The sequence below is a fragment of the Fukomys damarensis genome, unplaced genomic scaffold (assembly GCF_012274545.1).
Source record: "Fukomys damarensis isolate Sample0158 unplaced genomic scaffold, DMR_v1.0_HiC HiC_scaffold_4, whole genome shotgun sequence".
NCBI classification, from domain to species: Eukaryota; Metazoa; Chordata; class Mammalia; order Rodentia; family Bathyergidae; genus Fukomys; species Fukomys damarensis.
Window position 1 is genome coordinate 2509179 of NW_022900916.1, and position 26058 is coordinate 2535236.

At 42.8% G+C, this 26058-nt stretch overlaps 1 protein-coding gene across 1 annotated transcript in view; it reads left to right on the top strand.

The window, feature by feature from the left end:
* Sema3a (semaphorin 3A) overlaps positions 1–26058 on the top strand; it is a 396022-nt gene that overhangs the window by 320985 nt on the left and 48979 nt on the right. The window contains 1 exon segment of the mRNA XM_019209424.2: positions 428–547. Within this exon segment, the coding sequence (XP_019064969.1) occupies positions 428–547 (120 nt within the window).

Consider the following 26058-nt stretch of genomic DNA (forward strand, 5'->3'; position numbering starts at 1 on the left):
TTTTACTATGATACTCAACCCATCTAAATAAGGTTATTGGAACCATAATAGTTTACAAATATAACAGGAAATGATGGGATACAGTTTATACTTGCATTTTGAAAGTTTTGTAAGTTTCTCATTGGTCGTAGTGGAAAAGATTAAAATGTCGTATTTTGGCAATGTTCACAGAGTGATATTTGCCAAGGTTCTCTAAGTTTAAATGAGGACTTAGGCACTTATCTGTGACAGACCTGACTGGTCATGAATGATGCATTCGGCATCGTGGTGAAAGCATCTCCTTAGGAAGGAGTGGGGCGGAGTGCACGGGGCTCCCTGTAGCAGAGCAGAGAGCGCCCGGCCTTCCTGACCAGGAGCTTGTGTGGCCTTGGTGTTGTCGCTGCCTCGCTGAGCTCAGCGCCGCACTGTGGGCTTCTGTCTTCCCCAGATGGAGAGCTGTACTCCGGCACGGCCGCTGACTTCATGGGCAGAGACTTCGCCATCTTCCGTACCCTCGGGCACCACCACCCCATCAGGACGGAGCAGCACGACTCCAGGTGGCTCAATGGTAGGCTGGTGGCCGGGCCGGGGAGCTGGGCGCTCCTTCCCAAGCAGGGTGTGAGAAAACGGGGCAGGAGAGATTAGAAGCTCAGGGAGTACCTGTCTTGTGCCAAATACGGTGGTTCTCAGTCCTTGGTGTGGGAAGGAGGGCCTGGCTGAGCTACAGAAGGGAAGCAATGGAAAAAGATAAGGCCATGGCCGTGGCCAGTTGGCCTGATGGGCGCAGGGAACCCTGAGGGCAGGGCTCCCAGCTCCTGCTGGGCGTGGACAGCACAGGCCAGGAAGGGCAGGCGTGGGGCAGACGCAGGGCCAGCAACAGTGCTGCGGTTCCCACCACACTGAGGGACTCAATCCAGACTTCACTGGGTTCATCCTGAATCTTTCAAAACCACCCGTCCACTTCTAGGTGAGAGAACTGAGGACGATACATTTTCTGTCCCTTTGATAGAAGATTTCTAATAAGAACCCAGTCTCCTGAACTTCCAAAGCACTGGCTTAACTACACTGAGAAGTAACTGATATTTGTAAATCCCTTTCTCACTTTTTATGGTATATAGGGATTTAGCATAGCAGAAAACATGCAAACTGTGTGTGCTAAAAAATAACAGTTTCATTCTAATTTTTAACTCAGAGATCCTAATGCACTCTGTCTACAGGTTGGTTTGATTTTTGATTGTTCATGTGTACATACATCGGTGATTATTATAGTGCTGTCTGTGATGCTATCGTGGTTTTTATTATTACTTAATCATCGGTATTTAAATCTGCCAGTAGTCTCATGAGATAAAGCCACCCAATCCCCAGGCCCTAATTTTGGCCTTTTCTTTGGTCGCTCACTGCTTCATTGGTGAGCAGGAAGCTGTGGTTTACAGTTCCCCGTGGTCTCTGAAAGGCGCATGCCCATCTTGCCTTGGAGTTCTGCTACCTGTATCTTTCGTGCCCTTGCTTCTGGGAACCCAAAACTGCTTCCGTCTTTCAAAGGTCGACTGGAGAAAAATATCACAGTGGGCCGGGGATTTAGCTCAGCTGTTCGGTGGCCTGCTTGCAAGTGCAAGGACCCAAGTTCAATCCCCGGTACCCCCACCAAAAAAAATTCTCAAGGCCTCAGGGAAACTCCAGAAGCAGGAGCTCTGTGTGTGTTCCGAGAGACAACTCTGCCCTTCAACCAGGGTCGCCTCCCTCTTTCGTTTATTTATTTGTCAATTTTGTTTTTGGTTCCAGGGAATGAAGTCAGGACTTAGAACTTGTGAGGCAGGTGGCAGAACCACTGAGCTACATCCCCAGCCCTCTCCTCCCTCTTCTAACAGCTCCTGACCGTCCTATTATTTATGCTGTGTTAGGGACAAAGACAGCTCTTACTGTACTCATCTGACCTTTCTGCCTTTGTTCTTAATTGCACTGATAATCTTCCACGAGTTATCCTATTTACTTTTCATGTGCTGGCCTTTTCTCTTTTCTGCCACTAGTTTTCCCTGCCCTTCACTCCTGCTGCCCACCCAGTGAAAGCCAGGGTTTCCTCCTAATGGTGGTGGGCCATGGTGTCCCTACACATTTAGGTTCAGAGCCTGGCTAGGACTTCACTCCTCAGTGCTTTCCTGCCTTGGCCACTTCCTACTTAACCTTTCCTCTGGTGGACGGTCCCTCGACTGCTCAAGATCACAGTGACTTTCTGCAGCTGTTTCCATCAACTCCTGATGTATTTGCCTTGGCGAACTGGCCCACTCTAAGAATAATTGCTTAGCTTAGCTTTCCTTATTCCTCACTCTCACAGGATCATCCTAATTTGGCTTTTGTTTCACATAGCTGCTTTAAATGTGGGCTGTGCCTGCAATTCTTCATGGCTGTGGTGAGCAAAGGGTGCTGACATCTGGTCACACCCACCCATAGGGTAGAGGAGGTGGAGGTCCTGGGGACCCTCTGAGAAATGGGAGCCCCGTCCATGAACGCAAAGGATGCTGGGTGGAAAAAAGGCTATGTGTCCACTTCCAAAGCCCAGAGGACCGTTGTAGAGAACCCACTGTCAGTTATTAAACCTCAGCTATGTGTAGGGTAAATAGTGAGAAAAGTCTTCTTTCTTTTTTAACATTATAGCTGTTCTGTTCTGGAGCAGAAACGTTTGTGTGGGAGAAAAAATGTTTGTTTTTTATTCAGCAAGGAGGTGACTTTGATTTATAAAGAACTCCAAGGGGCACACGAGCTTTCACTGTCCACCAGAAACAAATGTCATTAGGAGATGGAATAACTTAAAGGAAAGTACAGTGTCCATTTTATTTTCATGGCTTCAGAGCAAAAGCTCTTCAAGTTAAAGCCGCTGTTATGTCGCTCAGTTCTGTGTTAACAGCTGAGTCTGAAGCATCTGCACTGTGGGAAAGCACAGTCGTTGTCCACGGCTGGCTCTGTGCCTCATCTCCACAAAAGTGTGACTCATTTGAGAATTCAGTTATCAGCCTCTTAGCGCTGGATGTGAGAACTGATTTTTCCAAATTAGCACGAAGCTTCCATCTGACAGGCTGCAGAAACCAGATGAGGCTGCAGACATGTCAGAGATAAAACCGAGGGGCTGGGAATCAGGGCTCCAGGAATTAAACACCAGGGCAGAGCAAAACGGGAAACATCATGTTTACAAACACATGCGTGAGGGACCCGGTTCCGAAGCATCGGTGTGGATACCATCATCCCTGGTGCCACAAGGGGTGCACTGTCTTCTGAGGCACTTTTCCTGGAGTCTTGGGAGCACTTCAGTTAATTTTGATGAACACCTTGCTTTAATTTTCTCAAATCAGTGCTTTCAGAAGGATCAGTTCATCTACTTTAGACTGTTTTGGTTTTTCTTTCCATTGAGGAAATGCAAAGCAATATTTATTTAGAGTTACATGGTGATATGATTTTCATTTTGATAAAATAGTGGTATTTCACCACTTCATAATTTCTATACTTTGACATAGATATAATACTTTGTACAGTTATAAGATTATCTTTAATAGGAAAGAATGGGAAAGAATAATGCTTTTAGATAAGGAAACTTAAAAGAATAGGGTGTACTTTTTTATAGCTTTTTAATTTTTTCTAATTTCTAATTTCTCTTAGCTCCTCGTTTACAGTACATAATGAGTCCATCATTGCGGCGAGCTCATACATGGACAGAACACCATCTTAACTATGTTGTCATCCCTTCCCCGGTGTCCTCTTTTCCTCCCTCCACCTTTTAGTCCCCCTCCCTCTTGCAAAAGATCTGTCTCCCTATTTCCAAATATCTATCTGTTATTTTGTTCTTTATTTATATGGGTTTCTCATAAAAGAAAAAAAAATCTAATTTATACTCAACCATAATTCAAAGTCGGAAAAAAAATTGATTTCAGAAAATATGCTTATATGAGTTTAGCATGGCCAAAAATACTAGATCTTTTTTTTTTTTTTTTCTTGTGCAACATAAATTCTCCCAAGGTGATATAGTTCTACACTTCCATCCCAATTTCAGCTTTGTGACAGTCTGGAAATTACTTTGTGTGTAAATTCGTACTTAGGAAGCAAATACTTTGCTGCCGCTGTTGCTGGGGTGCTCGTTGGCAGTTGGTCTGGGAAAGGACAGTGCCCTGGACCCTGAACGTCAGCCGCCCCCGGGGCAGGGGCGTGGCCTGCCCCACGGAATCTTCTATTGATGGCGATTGCATTGTGATATCGCTTATGTCAGGATGCAGCGCGCTTCACAGAAAAGACAATGGGTTTTGAGATGAGATGGAGTTTTGCTGTTTCCCGTCAGGGAAGGAAACCTCCCTACCTCCTGTGCTTACAGCAGGAAGGGGCCGCGCCACGCCGTACGGAGTGCTCTGGGACTCGCTTGGCCTTAGTGAGCACCCAACAGATGTGACCCATCTCTGCGTCCTCTGCCCCACTTCATTGGCGGAGAGGGCTCGGGAAGCCTTTGGGGCTCATTCTGTGAGCGGTTACGGTGCAGCCAGGGTGAAACGTCGGCAGGAGTCAGGGCTGAACATTCGAGACCTCCAGAGTCCTGGAGAGCGCGAGCAGACCTAGTTACTACGAGGAGTGTGTGCCCTGCTCCTTCAGCGCAGGAAGCCCTGCTTTCCTCCGGTGGAATTTCCTAAAAAGGCCGCGGCTGTGAGCACGGCCCGCGTGTGCTCTCTGTAATTGCACTGCTATGCGAGTCATCGTCTCACTTCCCGTCCCTGCACACACCCCCGGGGCCCTCGCTGGACACAGCGCAGCTTCCTCTGTGGTCATGCAGCAGGATACTGCCTGTGCTCCTAGGCCTCAGATTTCCCCACCAGAGGCAGCTTTAGAGAAATGGAACAAGAAACGTGACCGCAGAGAAACGACCAGGGCACACACTCCCTTCCATGGCACCGAGAGCTATTCTCAAATCGCTTGCACAGCTCCTCAGTGCTGCCCTGTTTGGAAGTACAGACATGCGGGCTCTCCGGCCACACTTGTCAGTCAAAGGAACCCACTCGCCTTGCCTTCTGTCAGACTCCAGTGGTGCCTGCTGGGGGTTTCATGGGCGTATTTCACTGACCTGTGAGGGAGCGGCCCTGCGAAGCCTCTCGTGGTTAGGTGACAGGGGAGTGCTAGGAGCCTGAGCCATCCCTGGGTTAGGACAGCAGGACGGCGGTGGCCTGTGTGCCACTGCCCTCGAAGGAGGCCAAAGGATGTGGGAGCTCTGAACCCTCAGTTCTGCCTTTGTTGAGTCCTCTGTGCTCATCAGCCAGCAATTCTGGAGAACCAGTGCATAGAAACTCAGATAAAAATGACAATGTTTTTGGTTATTTTTCCTAAACTTATGCTAAACCCTGAACATACAGTAGTATAAGCATTCACATCTCTATTTAAATACAAGCTGATACTCATCTCTTGAGTTTTTATGTGTTTACTGCCCAGAAAAATATTCACCCTAATAAAAACACATAGTCCATTGACATTATAAATAAATAAGAAATAAAATATGAAAATCATGAAACTCTTCTGTTCTCTAAATGATGATAAGTTTAGCAAAACTATTAAATGTGCCTCTTTTCTTAAAGAGTTGTTACTAGAATATAACTTCACTTGACATCCCTTTCAACAACTTTCCTTCCTGCGTCACTTTTTGACTAGGAAACCTTATGTTTAACCAGCTTTGCTTGAAATTGCACTGCACAAATGAGGAAACGTGAATAAAGCTTTGGAGTAAACCTTAAGTTACAGTGGCATGAGCTTGAAAATGGATCTTTTTGTTTTAATCCTCTACAAAATTGTACCTGAACAAAATAGCATATGTTATTTTAACATCTTTGCATGATGGAAATGATGTACAATTATCAAATGTGGCACATTAGTCACAAATTCTGAATCACTTCTTTGAGATTTAGTTGAAGAGTGGGCATAGAAAATAACATGAGTATCACTATGTTTACTCAAGGTAGTCTCACTTTTCAAATTAAAATTGGTGAAAACTTACAAACATAAGAGGATAGCTTGGGAATTCTTTAAATTGAAGCCAGCTCCCTAGTTCCTCTTGTTTTTAATGTTTCCCCCCCTCTCTCATCTCCGGCATCACTCTAATGAATACAGAGCCTGTCTCTCCCAATTTCCTCCTCCACCATCACTGCACTGGGCTGGGCCTCAGGAGCGATTGACTGACCCGGTAATCTGGGGTTCTGTGGGCAGTGACAACCAACAAGAGCTTTAGCTGAGAGCTGGATGCCACAACAATGCCTGTAACCATGGTGTGACGGCTCTCAAAGGCTCTCCCTCTGTGAAAACAGAAGCCTGTTTGCAAATTAATTAGTTTCTGGTGGCAGCTTGATTGTTGACCTGGAGGGTATAAAGTGGAAAACAATCAGATTAGTGTGCTCAGGGTGACGGAGCAATGCACACTTGCGTGTGGCTTGCTTGGCCATTGAGGCTGTGAATGGATGGAGACAAATCCTACTCTGAAAGCCAAGGCAGAGGTTAAGTAGGATGAGCCAGCAGATCCCCAGCAGCAGGGAATTAAAGGGTTTTAGCCAGATAAAGCTGAATGACTGAAGGAAGCTATCCATTGAATCTCAATAGCTTGGACTGCAGGATTGGAGAGCCACTTGTTATGTTGTATTCACCGAGGGCAAGGAACGGCTACAAGGTTACACACACACCTTAGTGCGGGACCCTACAGATGCTTTTACTTTTTCAGAGTGGAAGATGCTTGTTTCAGTCTGTTCGCAGGAGATAAGATCTAAATGAAAAAAATGATAAACTACTGTTTTCCCCTACCTATCTTTGTATATTTACCCCTTTATTACATACATAAGGTATAATCTTGAGTCAAAGAGAGATCTTCACTCATGGAAATATATATTCTGATGTTTATATTTACAGATTTCAATATGAACTATTACGCCTAAAATAACGTTTTTGAGCTTAAGACAAAGAATTCTAGATGCAATGTTTGATTATTAAATGTTGTTTTAATAAAAAAACTACTTATTATGTGTAATCTTATAAGATTACCTAACAAGTTAAAGCAGATATAATTTCCCTTTATGGACAGTAGTGGCAGATGGCTCCATAGTACTTTCTTATTCAAAACCGTTTATGTCTCTCTACTTAAAAGCAAATTGAATCCAGGTTTTATCCTCTTGCCAAGTCCACTGTCCTTTGCCCCTCAGTGACCTCCGCAAAATTAAACTGGAGCGTAGTCAGTCCAGATGGGCTCACTGGTCCTCAGCTTGGCCCTCTTTGGTGTGTAACCTGCCCTTCCCCAGTGGCTTTGGGGCATGGCCAGCGTTGACTCCCCAGCGCACAGGTGCTGTTTGTGTCTCACACTGCTTCCTCCTCTGCCAGCTGTGATGTAAGAACCACTTCAGGGGAGCGGCTCCCCGGAGCTGTCTCTGTGTATCCCACCTCCCCACAGATTCCTCCTCTGACTTCAGGAATAATTTACTTAAAGTATTGGAGTGGTTTACACTGCTATCCCTTCAGCTCTCCTGAAGACACTCAGGATGTCTGTGTAGGGCAGAGAGAACAGGGTCTGACACTCCGGAACACGTCTGTGAATACTTCATGCACTTGGAGAATTCATATTGCTGACAAGCTGGTCTCTGGTTAGTCTTGCTTTTGTTAACCTGCTCTCAAGCTTTGGTTTTATTTAATTAGCAACTACTGTCTTCATATGAGGCACTTAGTACTTTAGGAAGATACAAAATATTTACTTGTAATTTAAGTTAATAGGTAACATATTTTGTATTTAGCAATCAACTGATGAAACAATATAATGAACAATAATAAAGGTCAAACTTAGTTTTTACTTTTGTTCTAGTAAGTACGACACTTTCCACTTAAATAAATAAACAGGAAATCCCTGCTGGTCTAATGGCTTCTTTGGAACTACTGAATGCTCTCTAGGATGAAAAGGAATGAGGAATCCTAAAGAGGAAAGAGCTAATTACCCAGCTCCTTGCAAGGAATCTGCAAAGAAAGATGAAAGGGAGAGAGGAAGAGAAGGTCCAAGGAAAGGAGCAACTTCCTGGTGGGTAACGACAGCTTTCTCACTCAACTGTAATGAATAACAATGAAGGTGTCGCCCTAAGAAAATTTAAAACATCACAAAATGGAAATGCAAGCCTTCACAGGCCCACCGCAAACCCTCCCGTGGAAGTTTGTAATGTGGTCTGTAATGTGTTGGGTTGGACACAAGTTTAAGCATTGTAATAATTTTAGAGAACTTCAAAATGTCATTACACCGTACAGTATCCCCGAGACCACTCTGTGGCTGTGTATCTGACCACATGGCTGTCAGCAAAATGTGATTCAATATGACAGCATAGAGAAAACCGGTCATTTATTAATGAAAAGTTAGAGCTAGGTGTGTCGGAGCAGGGACTCCACTATCCATCTCAGTTATTAGTTATGAATCTATTTATTTTGTCTTAATGAGTATTTTCCATTTTCCCAAGGCTATTCTCATCTGATCAAATGGTTTCTATTTATCTGGACATGATTTAGCTTTATCAATGACTCCAATTACTACACAGACTGTGTTTCTCCTTTCTTTCCTGTATTGCGCTTTTCTAAGCCCCAGAATCACTGACGGCAGCTCAGTGAATGAACTCAAGTTGCCAGTCCAACACTTTTCTCTGCTCAACTTTTATTTTCTTCATGTGCTCGATATGCACTAGGCACTAATACTACTACAGGCACTAATACTGCTACAAGAAACAGATTTTAATAAGAAACATCCAAGCTCTCCAGTGTAATGCTTAGTTTTTTATCAAGCAGACAGCCTAGACACCTTAGCACAGCCACGAGCATATATGGGTACATTTCCAAGGTGCCATTATATCTCAAGACCATTATTTAACACATAAAGGAAGGCAAGTCCAGCTATCCATTTTATTTTTCTTGTAAGATTTTGATTTTTATTTGATTAAAGCAATAGCTGAATCAAACTGAAAAAACATATGCAAATACTTTTCATAAATTAATACCACCTTAGCAAATGAAACACAATTATTTTCTATGGAGTTCTTATATGACAATATTACTTTCCTTTTCTGTGTCATTAAAGGAAAGAGTATAGTCATTTTCTGATTTCTTGGGACTTTGGTTTATAAATCTATAAATTTATCTGTTGTTATATTTTTAACTGCCTTTCAATTTACATATAATTTCTTAGCTTCTTGATCTTAATAACATATTGATTATTAGAAATTTTAAAAGTTAGGAAATCTTACTTTTCTTTAGTGTTGTGATGGATATATTGCATTATTTGTCATGCAGACTAAGAAATTTAGTCTCACTAATATGTATCACATAAAACAGTATTCTTCAGAAAGAATAATTTTAGATATTTTTATATTTATTTTATGGAAGAATACAAACGTAGAGAATACACATAAATTAAACTGAACTTTTATATTGTCTAGATTGGAGGTATGAGAAACTAATTTTTAGTGCTATAAAATCAAGTGAGAGAAGCCCTTTATTGACTCAAAACAAAGTATCAAACTGGTTTAGGAAACATTTATTATACAAGATGAGGCATCCCTAGAAGTGATTCTATATGAGAATTCAAAAAAGAAAAGTTTTAAGAAAGGATCTAGGCTTAATTAATGGAATGCTTGTGCTAGCAAAGGTCAAACTGATTGCAGGCAGCAAGTTTAAATTACACCACTGAAGCACGGGTGCTGTTAAGAGTTAGGGTTGCCATGCTGCATATTTGAAATGCTTAATAATTAAGAGCAATGATCTGAAAATCTGGCTTCCTTACACAAAGAAATGATTGAAATACTGATGAAGCAAATGAACCTGTGTTTGGAGCACAGTATGCTATCTGCTTCAGAATGCTTCCTACAAGACCTCTCCACCCTCGTCCACCCTGTGAACTACGAAGCCGCCGGTAATGCCATAAGCGGACCTTTAAAAATGTTAGTAGTCATCTGCCTTGGTGGAGACAGAACCCAGGTCTACTGAACTCTAGCTTTGTTCTCTTTTTAGTGCATTCTTTTCAGTGGTCAGCATTTTACAAATCTACACATTTCTGCTATTCGCAAATACACATGTAGGAGACATGCATTGAGTTTTATATCGATAATTGGAAGACAAGGTAAAGGAGTGCATTTTTTAAGATGCAAATATTTGCCAAAGTTAAAAGATTTGATTGTTCAAAAAACGAATTATTTTATATATGTGTAGCTTAAATCACAGAAAACTTAGCTTCTATATAAGCCATTGCTGCTAAATGTGTGCACCCAAGCTAATTGGCAATCTGCCTTCGCTTGAGAATTTGTTCAAAATGTAGAATTTTAGAGATTCCCTAGACCTATTGAACAGAATCTGTTCCATATTAAGATGCTACATTAAAATTTGAGAGCTACTAATGTACATTTTTATTATTAAAGAAAAGATATAGATGTTCAATGCTTTTGTTCTATTTTAGTTAAGCAGACTGTCTTCTATCTGGGGTTTTAGCACCCAGGAGTGTGCATGCATGCATGTGTGTGTGCGTGTGCATGTGTGCGTGTGTGTGTGTGTGTGTGAAGGTCATGATTTAGATTCATTTTGCTTGTGTGATCTAATTGAATTACTGCATTTTTAAGATCAGTCTTCTTAAATCGATAACTGCCGCGCACTTAAACTGGGAGATGTAAACATAGGCTGAGTGTGTATTTGAACGAGGAGGTTGACTTTAAAGACCCACTTTTGGGCCGGGGATTTAGCTCAGTGGTTCAGTGGCCTGCCTTGCAAGTGCAAGGATCTGAGTTCAATCCCCAGTACCAAAAACAAAAAACAAAACAAAAAAGACCCACTTTTTACTGAGCAATGATCCCACCAACAGAGCATCCTATAAAAGTAGGCAGGCGCCTTTATGACACACTACAAGTTCTCCCCCGACCACATCTCACATTAAATGTTAGTGATCATTTTCTAAAATGTACTAGAGGTCCAGTGATTCTAGTAAAGTAAAAAACATTTCAAGTTTCAAGTAAGTCAAAAAATGTTCTCAAAAAACATGAATATGAATTAACTATCTTCCACTGGAATCCGACTAGGGGTCATGATTTATTTCAAATAACAAACTTGATGATGAATCAAACAGTGACCGGCTGTTAAAATAGATAGTAACTGTTATTGTACCGCTTTTTTGAAATCTCATTTTTTTGGTGCTGGCATCTAACCTAGGCCCTCCCACATGGTAGAGAAGCACTCTGCTATTAGCTTCATCCATAGCCCTTAAAGTCTGTTTATGCCCAAAGTTCTCAATTAAAAAAAAATTTTTCTTTTTGAAAAACTAAAATTTTAATGTAAAAATGAATAAAGCTCAAATATAATGCCACAAACTATCACTTCACATGACAACTTTAAATATTATGTTGCAACCTTAAATTTTAAATTATATGTATGTAGTATAATTGTTTATATGTATATATAAAGTATGACCATTTTATAAAGCATAAAACTTTTCCAAATTTTTAAGTATAATGAGCAACTTTATTACTGTTTACATAGATAGGTTCCTAAAAGATAGACAAAATAAATAAATAATTTATTTATTTTCTACTTTGCAATTAGGAAAGCACAAAGATAAGCACCTAATATGAAATTCAAATTCTTTTTCTGAAGGGCTAAAAAGATCATTCTGATAAAACAGGACATGTGATAAGAATTGTTTTCCACAAAATCAAATTCTGTTGGAAATTGTGCTGTAAATTGTCTACAAATCCACCTTAAATTCTCTTCCCTGTATAATTAGACATTTTTCAAGAATCAAAACCATTATTGTCCTTTTAAATGAAAGCTAGAGAAATTGCTTATTATATCACAGTCACTCTTGTTTTTCGACTTTGAAGAGGTCTTGAATTTCTGATGTCGTTGAGGACATTTTCTATCTGAGCAAAAAATGATAAAAGGGCTGAATCCCTTGGTTACTGCAATCAGGATAATTAAGTTCTTAGATATAATAACACTCATTCTATTAAAAAGTTGCCGAAGTATGTGTCAAAGGAAGGTTGACCTAAATCTTTCCTGGTCCTCGTGTCGTTACTTTATTTTAGGAACCAGGCCACACTCTCCCAGTTGGCTCCCATTTACTGGAACAGCTGCAGGTGAAGGTGGCTCAGAGGGCTGCCCCGGGTCAGGCGGGAGCATGGAACCATCAGAAACCCCTGGGAGGTGGGTGGGCATCTCAGGCAAACTCTCCACTCCCCATGGAAGGGATGTGCTGTGGTCACAGGGTAGAAATGTTTTGTGATTGTGTACTCAAAGTTTTGAAAATTGAGTTTGGTGATATATAAAAGTTACATTTTCTGAGGAAAACTATTATTGAAATTCACAAATACCAGTTTTGCCATCTGTGGATTCTGTCTTACTTTTCAGGAAAAGAAAAATATAAGAAGGAATTGAATATGCCCTCATGTTCAAAGAGATTTTAATAGAAAAATACTAAGTTGGCATTATATATTTGCTTTTGTTTTTGTGTTCCTTATTGGATTTGTTTGTTTTAGACCACAATTTTACTCTATCAATATTTGAGTCTAGTAGATGGACGAGAAAACTAGAAAGGGTGCAGAAATGTTTCAGAGCACAAATAAAAATAGAAAAGATTTTCAAATCATTCAAGGTAATAACACTGATAACAATATTATAATTATAATTATTACTGATTATAATACCACTGATATTAGACAAAGTAAAACTAGATATGAAATTATTTATAATATTTTTAAAATACAATAGTTATGAAATTAATTTTATAATTCACAGGTAATTCTGTAATTTAAAAATTGTAGCTAATTTTCTGCTAAAAATAAGATATATGCCTCTCCTTGTTCAATGTTGAAAATAAGATAAATTTGAATGGCTTTTTCTGTTTGATTTTAAACCATTATCTAGAAGGAGAAGAACATGTTCTCAGTGTGATAAAAAAGAAATAATTGATCCCAATAAGATTCTTAATTGCATAAAAGGGCATCATCAGTTCAAGCAGCATACACTGTAGTGACCTGTTTACAGGAGATGCTCCTAGTCTGATCGCCTTCTCTTTACCCTGAATGTTGCCAATTGATGAGATGTGGCTGTAACTGGAGGAGGAGCTGTGAGGAGGGGTGGTATATTTGTCTTCCTTCTCAGAGAGCTTTAAACCGTGCCTGTACTATATGTCTTTGGTATGGTGGGGTTTTTTAATTCCGTGATTAAGTACTGAAATTTAAAAAGTACATCACACACAGACCTAAATGCGCTTGTTTCAAGTCATTTAATAGAGCAGAGTAAGCACACTGTGTAAAAATGTTTTGAACTTTCTAGCAAAGGCACGGACAGCATGCTTGCCTTTAGAATGAGGTGGGTTGGGAATGACGTGTTTCTTGGACCTCACCCAATTCTCTCCTCAAGAGCAAGTGCTAGTGTGAAGTCATTGATTAAGCAGGATCATATAAATTACTTGTTATCATGGAGCAATGGCTTTTCTAAATAACGAGTTCTGTTTTCTTTGGATGTAGGAAAGCAAGGCTAGCTGGCGTGGTTTTCTTCATCCAAGTTCAAAAATTATTTTTAATTGTATGAAAAATATTTCAAATACTTGAATGGGGTCTCCATGATTTTGTTTTTAGAGAGTAGAGATTATTTTATTCATCTACCATTTAGTTTCCCTTCAAGTTTGCAGCACCTGTGTTGGCAGAACATACAAAATATGATCAAATTTTCCTCCAAACCTCTTTAGTTTTACAGAACTTCTTCGTAGAAAAAAAATCTGTGTTAAGTATTTGATGTCTTTAAATGAAATCAAACTCAATATCCAAAGAGAGGGTGGGGGAAAGAGGCTGTCATGAGAGAGTTTTTTAAACTTTCTTCCTGGAGATAATTCGCCACATGAAATTCTGTCTGATGTTCTCAAATGGCCCCGCCGTCCCTTCCCATCATGCACTGCTTCTCACCTACATAACTCAAGAGCACAGTGGTGTAAATGGGAAGGGCTACTCGATGATGAGGGACGAGTATGTCCACTGTATGAATTCACTTACTGAAGATCTAATCCAAGCAAGCATATATCAATATGGCAGCTTCCTAAATTCGAGCGAGAATGAATAACCTAGAATCATAGAAATCTGATTGCAACTTGATCAAATAAAAAAAACAAAAGCATGTCTCCAATCCGTATTTAGCACTGCAATGAGATCCCTAAATCTTTATATGCAAGTTCCTGAACTGTGGTGGCGAGCCGGCCTGTATTCCTGCAGTTATCTGCAGTGGAAGCAGTCCCTCTGCAGTGCAAATGGGTGCTCCGTCATCACATTGCTCTGAGGAAATATTGAAGTTACCTGTTTTATAGCCAACCCACAGAAAGCATGAAGGGCTTGCAGGGAAAAGGGCTGGAAGCATGGGCCACAAATGAGTAGACAATAATTACTAGTAATCGTCACATTATAAGTAGTAATAAAAAGGAAGTCATGTGAATTCTTGATACTTCCATGTACTCTAAATTAAAATGGTTTGATGTTCCCCAAAACCTATTTAGGACTCAGCACTCGGTCTGCACTTTGAGTTGTTTGCTGTGACAGAAAAATGATTTTAAGATAATACAATGGGAACTAGTCAATCAACAGGACAGAAAGATAAAACCCAACACAAAAGGCTTGATTAAAAAGTTTAAAAACCTCGAACTTTATGTGTCTTTCATTTATTTTCCTGTAGAAATTCTCCCACCTGTAGGCAGTTACAGCCCCTATAAAAAATATGCCTGCGTGAGGGCTGTGGGTAAAGTGCACCCTCAAAAGAAAAAGCACGTGCTGTGTGTGCACCAGGCCCCAGGTCTGAGCTCCAGCTTTGAAAAATAAATTCCTAACATTTAATCGGAAAAGCACATATTCTCTCTCCAGACATTGACGGCTGGCTGACTGTACGTGCAGATTTTCACTGTAGCTGGTGTGCTGCTCTGAGCAGCTCTGGAGGTACCTGCAGCTCAGCCTCAGTGATATTGTTTGAATTTGTCTGCTTTCCTTCAGTTGAAGACTGAATATAAAGATAGGTATTTGTAGAAGAAATGGATTATGTAATTTACAACCCAAAATAACAATTATAGTTACACATCTCATTTTAATCTATATATATACTTAAGTTCTCCTTGGCTAAAAGCTAAGATGCAAATGTGTCCCATTTTTGTATTTTAATATGGAAAAAATTGAAATAAAAGGAGGTTGATATTTATAGCTGCAGTGCTGTCGATTGGGAAGTTATTGTATTGGGTCATGCATCTGCCCATCCAGTCCTCTCTTCATTTGCCAGCCATTTTCTATGAGCTTGAAGTCGTTTGAGGCATCAGAACCTCCTCCTCCTAACAATGGCACATCTCCCTTGTTCGTATGTGTTTTTCTGAGATAAAATGTACATACAGTAGCCGCCCGAGAGTAACACAGTGAGCATGACAAGGACTTCTGTAGCCAAGGAGGCCTCGGGAGGATCACTGTTTCTCCCTCGGTGGGCCCGACCCCAGCCTCCAAGTGACCCAGAGTTCTCATTCTCATAGTGGACCCTGGTTTCTTCCAGTGACCCAGGACAATGGGACTATGCGATCTGTACTCCTTTTTACAATGCTTTTGAAATTCATATGATGCTTATGTGCATGTCCTTTTTACTGATGAGCAGTATTTAATTATACAGGTGTAACCCCTTGTGTTAGCTGTTCTTCTATTTGTTTTGTTTGTTTGGTTGGTTGGTTGGTTTTTTGAGACAGGGTCTCACTATGTAGTTGAGATTGACCTGGAACTCACTATGTAGCCCAGGCTGGTCTCGAACTCACAGAGATCCTCCTGCCTCAGCCTCCCAAGTGCTGGGATTACAGGAGTGCACCACCACGCCCAGCTAGTTGTTCTTCTACTAATGGTCATTTGAGCATGATGAGGTTGCTATAAATATTCTCCACAGGGCTTTCATTGCTGTTGATTAAATAGCTAGGGATGAAGTGGTGGGATCACAGCACAGGTATATGCTTGATTTTACAAAAACTGTGAGGTGGTAAAGATTGCCACCAAAGATGTACAGACATTGCTCACTAATGGACCCATCTCTGGTCCTGCAATTGGGATGGACTGGTCAGTAAATGAGGAATCGTATATAGGATGTATATTATAGGATTCAGAACAAAGAAGTGGTCAAAGGCAACTCCAGCTTGGTGACTTTGCTTTTATTTGTATAACTCTCATGTGCAGTACTGTAATGCGCGAGAGAACATAAAACTACAGTACTATACAATCAGCACTGTATTTTTGTGCACTATAAAAAAAAAGACTTTGAGGCTCTATGAACAAGGTGTACAGAACGTTACAAAAATGGGGGGGAAAGAGATGTCATAAGTCCAAGAGGCAGATCCTAAGTCCAAACGTGCAACTTGGTCGTGAACATGATTATGCACCACACAGGTAGGTTGTTAAATGAAGAGCTGCATGAGGAAGACACTGAACACTGGGTCAGCATCAGAACTGTGATGGCTGGTGAAGTCACCCGGTGCTACTGTGAGAGAACAGATGTAGGGTAGGAGCGGTGAGAAAGAAACAATCACAAACCATTTACAAATCAGGAAAATGCAAAGATCATACTTAGAAGTCTAAGGACAAGATCTTGAAGAGCAAGATAGATATTAAACTTGAAGATTGGTAAAATGTTAATTGGCCAAAATAACTACTAAGAAATTTGAGTTACCGGAAGTGCAGGTTAGAGTAGAAGCAGTAGGGCTGCCTTCCAGCCACAAAATGTGTAATAGCACATGGTCCTGGTCACAGTCAAATCACCTGCTCAGCCTCAGGGAGGGGCCTGGGAACTGTGTGGTAGAACTAAAGTAACCCAAAAAATTTGGTAGAAAAGGAGAAGAGGCAATAATTCTAACAATGTGTGATATAGTTTTGAATTAGTATTTTATTTTCCATCATTTTTGCTATTTCATTTAACACCAAATAATTCTAATGGATATACTCACCCACATAATTTTATATTTAATGTAACTAAAAACAATGAAGAGGATTAGAATAATGATTGATGAATGTACTTATATAATTTGCTATAAAGAGAATACAAAGAAACACCACAAACACACCTAGTTTTACTTGGCATAGTTATTCAAGCCCTGGCATAAATTAAATCTTCTTTTCATTTCTTTAATCCATGCATCTTTACCTAAGTCAGCACAGAGAATTAAGCAACAGCTGCTCTTTCTGGTTGCTGATTCTCTTTGAAAGCCTTTTCGGTTACAGACCTCTGAAATGAAAAATGGTGCCCTTGGTTTACTTTTGCATCTTACCTCAGCCTTGTACTTCTGTTTTCAGCAGAATGCTTGTGTTTGTTACTTCAATGATACTCTCCACAAATTATTTCTGATGGAGGACACAAGGATGTTTTAATGAGAAACAGGTAGACATGAGTTAACAATGACACTTTGCTGGGGTCCCTTTGCGTTGGTTCTGTAGTTGGTCAGTGTAACATCTCCATGTCATCACTTTATAAATGGGGCCTTGAGGCAGAGATTCTGAGTAGTTTGCTCATAGTCACGGTCAGCAAGTGCTAGAGCCGGACGGGATATGGGGACAGCCACGGAGAGGCAAAGGCTGTTCGGAAACTGGAAGCCAACTACACATTACTGTTCAGTGGCGTGCAAGTTAGCAAATGTCATCAATACACAACATCCCAGAACTGGAAATCCAAGAACAGTGAATCCTGACTCAGGGAGCTCAGTGAGGAAGCACAGAATGTATTTAAGTGAAAAATAAGCTAGCTCAGGTGGGCAAATGTGAATCTAAGTGACAAAAGGCACGGGGGAAATCCAGTGGGAGGCGAGCTCAGAATTTCACGTGGAGCTCAGGGAAGAGGACCTTGTGTGCCACTCCCAGGATTGTGACTGTGATCGCTTAGCCAATGGAAGCCATATAAAAGCAGTGCACTTAGAAATACGTGTTGTCAGCACTGAAAGATGTTGACAGCGACAAAAGCAATTTGAAGCAAGGGATCTTTAAAGGGAATCGACCAGTGCTTGAGGAGAGAGGAGAGCTCTAAATATAAGGCATGATTGAAAAGTATTAGAAATGATTCAATTAAAAATTACAGGAGGACTTAACCCCATTAATCACTCTCAAAAGCCTTCCCTTACTTCAGACACACTCATCCTGCTGTGCCCAGCCCTTCCCGAAGCAGTCCTGGGAGTTCTTTCGTGCGCACTTTGACTTCGGAGAGGAGCCAGAAGTTGCACAGTGCCCGATCTGGATGAGGAGACGCCATGATGCTTTCGTGAGCCTGCTTTTCCACTGGGTGGCACTGGGCAGCAGCATACAGTATATAGACAGATGACAGATAGGTAGATAGATAGATTTTTTATTACACCTTGTAACAGACATGAAAGAGGACTCCAGAACTGCTTCAGAGAGTAGCAAGAGCAGGGGTATGAGTGTGTTCAAAGTGGGGGAGGGTGATGGGTTAATGACATTTAATGTTAATTAGCGTGATCATTTTTTAATCTAAACATTCACTGTATATTTTGATCATGCCTCGTAGGACCAAAGAATCAATGGAAAAATACACCCAACAAATATATGTCAGGGAAGAACCGGTAGGAACGGCCAACTGGAGAGACGTGGGAGGTGGAATTTTCTGAGAAGAGAGTGGGGAAAATGCTTTCTCCTCCATGGCAGGGCAGATAAGAGAAATGAGGTGACTGACTGCAGCTGACAGAGAGAGGCGAAATTCTTCTGCTGTGCAGCTCTAGCTGTGCGAACTTCATCTCTCTGTGTTTAAAAGCCCAGGGCTCCGTGGCTTTCCCTCCCTGCGCAGGAGTGAGCCTGCTGTTGAAGGGTGCTGTGGAAAGGCCCTGTGGCTATGAACACTGAGCTCATGTGGCCTCATGTTGTCAGTGAGAAAGCAGTAATCTTTTCTGTTAAATTTTCATGAATGTTAAAAACAGATATCCTTACTAACACAGCAAGTCCAATGAACAAATAGTGCCAAAACACGTGCAGCTAGAGACGGATGCAGCTTGAGGTGGTGGAAAGGGCTCAGCTCCCAGGCACCCTGGCTCTGCCAGTGACTGTTTTGTGCTTTAGGGCTTCTCTGCATCTTAATGTCTTTCAGTACACGAGTGTTTGAACAACCTCAGCACCGGAAAGCGGCACAATAAACACAGCCCTTGTCTTTGTTTCCTTTCAGCGCTTAGCTTCTACTGTGCGCCGCTCTTCTGTCTGTCCCACCTCCTGCGACTCCTCTTGACTTTTCTGGGGTTAAACAACCCCAGAGCTGCTCACACTCTCCCAGCAACCCGACATCAGAAGTTTTTCCAGGCCTGGTCCTTGGCAGCCAGAGGTTTTTCTAGTCCACAGCCAAAAGTGATAGATCTCCTCCGCTAGGCTGTTAGCAGAGAATGTGAGATACTCTTCTTCTGATTCCTCCCATTCTCCGGGCACTGCGAGTCCTCCCACGGGCTCCACTGGTTCCCCAGGGCTTCCTCTCCCGCTGTGTCCTGGCAGAGAAACCGGTCGTGGTGGCCGTGTCCTGGTGGCTGCTCCTCATCTGGTGGTGATTTTTCCTGGTCCAGATTCCCATCCAGTTATTCCATGAATATTTCAAAGCCTGAGACCAGAATGTTGGAAATACTGATTTAGAGTTTCAACATTTCTATCCTGTACCATCAGTCTTTGTTCTTCTCAGCTTTTCTTAACAGGTTTATAGCGTCCTTATCAGCAGGCAGATTCAACGGGCTTGCACCAGCAGTAAAAATGTATGTTAGTGCTAACTTTAAACATGCACACTTTACGAGATATTTCACAAAGTTTCGTAAACAGTGTTGTAAAGTAACAAGAGCTCAGAGCACAGTCTGAAAGCCTCTGCTACACAGATCTGGCGCTACAGCGTGGAGCAGGCATGGTACCCCCCACCGCTGCCCATACCCGGAGAGAGACCTTGCTGACACTGCGGAGGCTGAGCTGGGAAGTCCAGTTTTTTGTTTGTTTGTTTGTTTGTTTTGGTGCTGGGGACCTTGTGCTTGCAAGGCAGGAAGCGGAACCACTGAGCCAAATCCCCAGCCCAGGGCAGCCCGTCTTTAACAGCACAGATATAGTGCCCCAGAGGTCTGGCTTCCATCCATCTTCCCTGGCTGTTATTACAGTGAGTGTGTGTGTGTGTGTGTGTGTGTGTGTGTGTGTGTGTGAATAGATTTTCATTTTTATTTTTTGTAAGCACACGTGTTCAGCACAAAATGTTTACATTTCTTTGTGGAGCTGCTACGTGGAGAAAATTCGTCTTAATTCTTGTTTCAACTCTTCTGTCTCCTCTCCTCCCCACTCCCTCTTCATCTCTTCATCCTGTTCTTGTTTGAGAAAGATCTGCTCACCTGCTTCTCTTATGTGTCCTCTACTTTGGTCTTTATTTTCAATTTGGGTTTTTCACATGAGAGAAACCATGTGATATTTAAGCTTGTATCTCCTTTATTTCACTTAATGTTGTGGTCTCAAGGCACACATATTTCCCTACAAATGACTCAAGTTTATCCTTCTTATGGCAGAGGGGTACTCCAGTGAGAATAAATACCACCTTTTCTTTACCCATTCATCTGTTGGTGGACATACACACTGCTTCCAAGATTTAGCTATTAACTGTTCCATTAGAAACAGTAGTTTTGACATCTGTTCAGTGCAGGAAGAGTTGTCTCAGCTGTGTTGGCCTTTAAATGCTTTCTCTGCACAAGTAGTCACATGGCAGTGAGACCTCCTCCAAGTGTGAAAAAATAAAAGCGTGCATTTGTATTTTGTGAATTTAGAGCCCCTCCCTTCCATGGCCTGTGTCCCCAGTGTCCCCGGGGCCTGGGGACTGAGTGGCTTCCCTGGACACTGTGTGTGCTCCTGCCTGGGTCTGGAGCCCCTGCCGTGTCCCACAGCACTGGCTGAGCACCGGATCACGGGAGCTGCTGGGCCAGTGGCGTTGTGCACGGAAGCGTGGAATCAGTCCTCCTCCACCCTGCGTGCCATGGAACCATGCATAATTCATGTCCACACAAACCAATGCCCATCCCAATGCTTTAATTTACAGATTCTCCAAAAGCTTCCATTAATCAATCTATAAACTCAGTCACAGAAGCCTTGGGGGGAGGTTTGTGAGAGGAACAGGTCCAGCCACCTGCGGGCCAAGATGTCACCGTCCGGAGACCGAGACGGCCCCAGTGCTGAGAGCAGCATATTGCGCTCGGTGCTGGAGTCGGCGAGGCTGCCAAATGAATCATCCAGACCGCGCAGCCAAGGTGTCACTTTCATTAAGTGCGAGATCACACCTGAAGGACACTTTAATTTGCAGCTGCTAAAAATATTTCAACAGAGTGGTACTGTTATAAGCAGCAGGTGCTGCCAAATGGGAATTTTGCAAGAAATGCCATCTGCAAGCCGCACTGTGGGAGAATGTCAGGGCGGGGAGGAGATAAAGCAGAAGACAAGAAACGTGCGCTTGCCCAGCCTTTATTCCAACTATCTATCGTGACTATTAAATGTGATTGTTGTTTAGCTCTGCCTGGTGCCATGGGAATTGCAAAAGTCCCCGGTATCTGCAGAGACAAAGCCTGTTCTCCCCAGGGCAAACCGTTCGTGCTATCCAGATGGGGAACCTCTGCCATACTGTTTACCTTTCCGGGTGTTTAGATTGCAGCTTTGTGCTGGCAAGATTGGTGCACTTTGATCTCACTTCAGTGGGTCTTGCCACTTTCTTTTGATGTTCAACTTTTAATACACATCCACGTCGACTTCCCGCTTCATATCAAAAGAAGTCTCTTCAGATTGTGCAAGAGCAGATCTGGCTAAGCCATTGTCACCTGGGCCTTCGCAGTCATGGTAGTGTAAAGAACGTAGGTGTTTGTTTTCCTCTGATGGTTTCATTAGACTTGGGCCACATTGAGATTAAGGATTCATGTCTGGTGACTGGAAATAGGCACTTTCTGCTGTCAGGGTTTAGAGGACACAGCTTTGAGAAGAGCTCACTCCTGGGCTGGGCTTGCATTTCTGCTTCTTACTGGTGGGGGAACAGGACAGAGACAGCCCGTCTGCCATGCCAGGATTTTCAGGCTCCTGAGGAGAACCAGTGGGCCTGCCCACTGGATGAATGCTGGGCTCTTCCTCGGGGCACGTTTGCGGACAAGGAGGGCATGAAATTGCCACAGGGACTGTCAGACCCGACGTGTGCATCGTCCTTGGGGATGGAGGTCGACAGACAAGTTTTCTGTTATTTTAATCGCATTGATGAAATCTAATTTTGGAAAACAGAAAACAAAATCAATTTTGCTACATGAATTACTCAATGCAAAAGAATAAGAACAAAGATAAGAACTTCTCCTTTCAAAGAACACTTGAAAACTTCCAGAAGAACATTTTGAAAATGTAGTGACCTAGGAACTGTGTTGGTTTCGAGGAGCATGTCTAGGCGTTTCTTTAACCAGGAAGCTAAACCTTTCCAAATTGATGATGGATGGCACCCACTCAGAAAGCAAGACAATGTGACTGCCTCTTCACAAAAATCCCTTCCTATTTTATTTCCTGAGATTCATTCATCACCCAATCCTTCATTTATTTTGAAACCATAGACTGTCTCTGAAACTACGCTTAGTCTAGAAGGAAAAATAACTAGAGATACCAGCTAAGCAGAAGACAGAAGAAGCAAAACAACTGATTGCATGGAGTTTGAAAGATTCCGACTGTGGTCTGTGCCCGGGTGCCAGGGACCTGTGTGTGCTGAAAGGCGACAGACAGCACAAGACAGAGGGCGGGAGCCAGGCTGGCTGTGTCTGCCAAGAGCAAGGAGATAAGGGCACACATTTGGGTCGCTGCTGTGGGAAAGATGCAAATAAGCTCCGGGGAAACATTGTTATTTATAGAATCTGAAGGCAAAGAGGGAGAAATACAAGAGAAGTGCCTGTCATGGGACAACTAGGGAGTGAGAATTACATATTCAAAGATAGATGCTATAGAACAGGAGAGGCTGACTTCCGCTCCTTCCCGTGTGAGCAGCGGGCCTTCGAAGGCAGCAGAAGAGTTCTGTCACTGGGCAAGAAGCAGGGACATCCGGGGCTGAGGAAGGACTGTGTCCAGTTCTGTGGACTGTCTATCGTGGTGGCTTTCTGGATGACACTCCTTGTCCTTGGTCCATTGTCTCTGTTCGGAACACATGACTAGTGTAAAGTGACAAGGTTTCCCACCTCCCCCTTGTGCTACAAAACTTGGAGCCAAAATTGTGGCCCAGCTCCGTCCACTCACTGGTCCCTGCAGTGTGGGCTGTGGGCTGCCCGTGGCTCTGAGAGCATCTGTCGTCTTGTCCTCTTTGCCCGTCAAGACTTAATTTATACTGCTTCATCACATACGTGTGATAAATGCATTGATTCCTATTTCTGTGTACTTTGTACGAGGCTAAGAAAAATAGGTACTACAAGATAAAGACCAGTTACACTCTCCCAAAAGTGGTACTGTATAATAGTAACAACATGAATTATTCTGCAAAAAGAGAACTAAAGAAGGATGAGAAAGTCAAACAATAACCAAAAAAACAATTTGATGGAGTCCTATGGGAGATGGAAGAAATTTAAAGTAAAATAAGAATATAAGCACAGATCTTGAAGATGGAAGTAACCAAAATGAAAAAGTAGGAGTAGACGTAGTTTTGAAAGGAAATGTGATGAGTTCCTTATTAGGTCTGATGAATTTTTTTCAGTGCAGTATCTAGGGACACGTTGATTTGGAATCAGATGTGGACACAGAAAGAAAAAGAACCCTGGCATATTTCGGTGATACTTGAATTTGTGAAAGTGAACAAATTCTCAAAGAAAAATAAACATGATAAAGTTAAGAACTGCAGCATAACTGACAGAGAACTAGGAGATGATTTCACGTACTGGAGTTGGAGGAGGTAACAAGTCCCAAAGGGAACTGAGAGAGGGCCCTGCTCAGGAATTTGGAAGAAGGAACTCACCAGTGAAATGCTGCAGGCCAGAGAGATGGCGACACTGGTTCAGGGACACGAAAGCCACAGGAGCGCAAACTCACGGAGAGGTTTAGAAAACCAGTTGCTTCATATGTGCCAATTGCTGGGGTCTGTGAAAGGAGGGCGGCGGGGCTGTCCTTCCGTGAGGTGATGGCTTCGGTCGCTGCACGCACAGAGCTGAAGGCCACAGAGAGCGAAGGGCCCGTGGGCATGGCCCCGAGGGTCAGGGGGTTGGAGACACCTCACTCGTCCTCAGGACAGCATCTGTGGGCTTCTTCTCTTTTCTCTTTAAAGATGAGGACATTCAAAAATAAATATTTAACACAGAGAGCCGCTGAATGAGGAATGATTGAAAATCCAAGAAATACCTCCTCCTCCTCCTCTTCCTCTTCCTCCTCCTCTTCCTCCTTTCCACAGCTCCTCTCTCCAGCTAGTTTCCTTGTACTTCTCCTCCGTTTTCTGGGCTTCAGGGTGTCTTCTCTCTTTTTCTTTTCACTCCCCTTGCACCCACCCAGTCACTTCACCTGCTCAGTTTCAAGTCACTCCACCTAGTCTGTTTCTCCCTGGAGCGCTTTGCATCTATGGTCTCCGGGACCCTTCTGGGGCCTCCAGCTCTGAGCTGCACAAAACCGAGCTCCTGGTCCCTCCGCTCTCTTCCTCCTCCGCCAGGAAATGACTCTTTCCAACTGCTTGATCTTCCCTCTTCCATACCACCCTCCACCTGTCCATGATCAGAACACATCAGTTCCTCTTCACGCGGCCCCTCCTGCATCCCTCTCCTCTGTGCTCACAGCCCTCCCGTCCAGGAGCGTCTTTCCTGCTCTGAGTCCTGTGAGTCTCCAGACAGCCCCTGGCCTCTGTTCAGATATCTGTATCACCCTGACGCTCAGGAAGACCCCCCAAAACAGTAACCTGACAGAGTCATTGCTAGGGTTAAAATACCCCAATGCGTTCCCCACCTCAGTCAGGACACAGGCACCCCTGAGCGTAACTTCCTTCGGATTCCGTGTCTCTGTTCAATTTTCCGTTGTCATTTCTAACGACCTCCCTCCCCACTGACTCCTCCCCAGGTAAGATGGTCTGTGTTCCCTGTGCCCTTGCACACGCTCCTTCTCCCGTGCACTCTTGGGCATTCTCAGGTCTTTGAGCACGTGTCCCTTCTTCTGATAAGAAGGTGCACACTGATTTCTTCAAGACCAGATTAATTGCTCCTTGTATGTTCTCCTGCATTCTTCCCAAACTCTAAGTTTTGAACTTTTTGCAGTACTCTTGCTGGAAGCGGGACTGGACGTTTGAGCCCAACCTGAGCAACATAACACATTAGGAAAACCCCATCTTAAAACCAAAGAAAACTATGAAGTGCTCCTGGTACAGATCAGAAAGAGGTTCACTGCAATGCCCTGGGTTCAGTGGGGGGTGGTGGCTTCATTAGATTTGAAGAAAATTAGGAAGCTTTTCAACTAGTGGTGCAAACAAATCTATAACAAGGCACCTCAAACAGATAAAGATCTTAACGAAATGGAATTCACCTTTAGAAAAAAATAGCTTGAATCTGTAGCAGGTCTGTTTATCATGTTCATATAGTTTTCCTTTCTTTATCTTTCTCTAGAAAGAAGAGCAAATGGGAAAAGTGTTCCAGGGCTCTACAAGGCAGGTGGAGTGGAGGCTTAGGGTACCCCAAGCATTCAGGGGGAGAGGGAGACGCGGCAGGAGGGGTGGGAGAGCTGGCCGGAGGGAGGGGGCTGGCAGTTAGATTTGTAAACCAAGAGAAAAATGATAAAGCATAAGAGGACAAACATGGAAGAAGGAATGGGAAGGCAGGGTGTGTGGCGGTAAAGAAGTGGTAACTGCAGAGGAAGCAAGAGTTAGGCTGGCAGGGCTTTCTCAGGTCAGAATACTAGAAAAGGAGTGGCTCGTTTAAGTTCTCGCGAGAGGTGAACTGAAATGGGAATGAACGTTTTTTTCTATATCAAAGATAAAACCTAGTATCTTGAACAAGCTTGACCTAATTGGCAGTGTTTTCACTTGGTATTTTGTTTTACTAGTTTCATAGAATTTGCCCGTCAT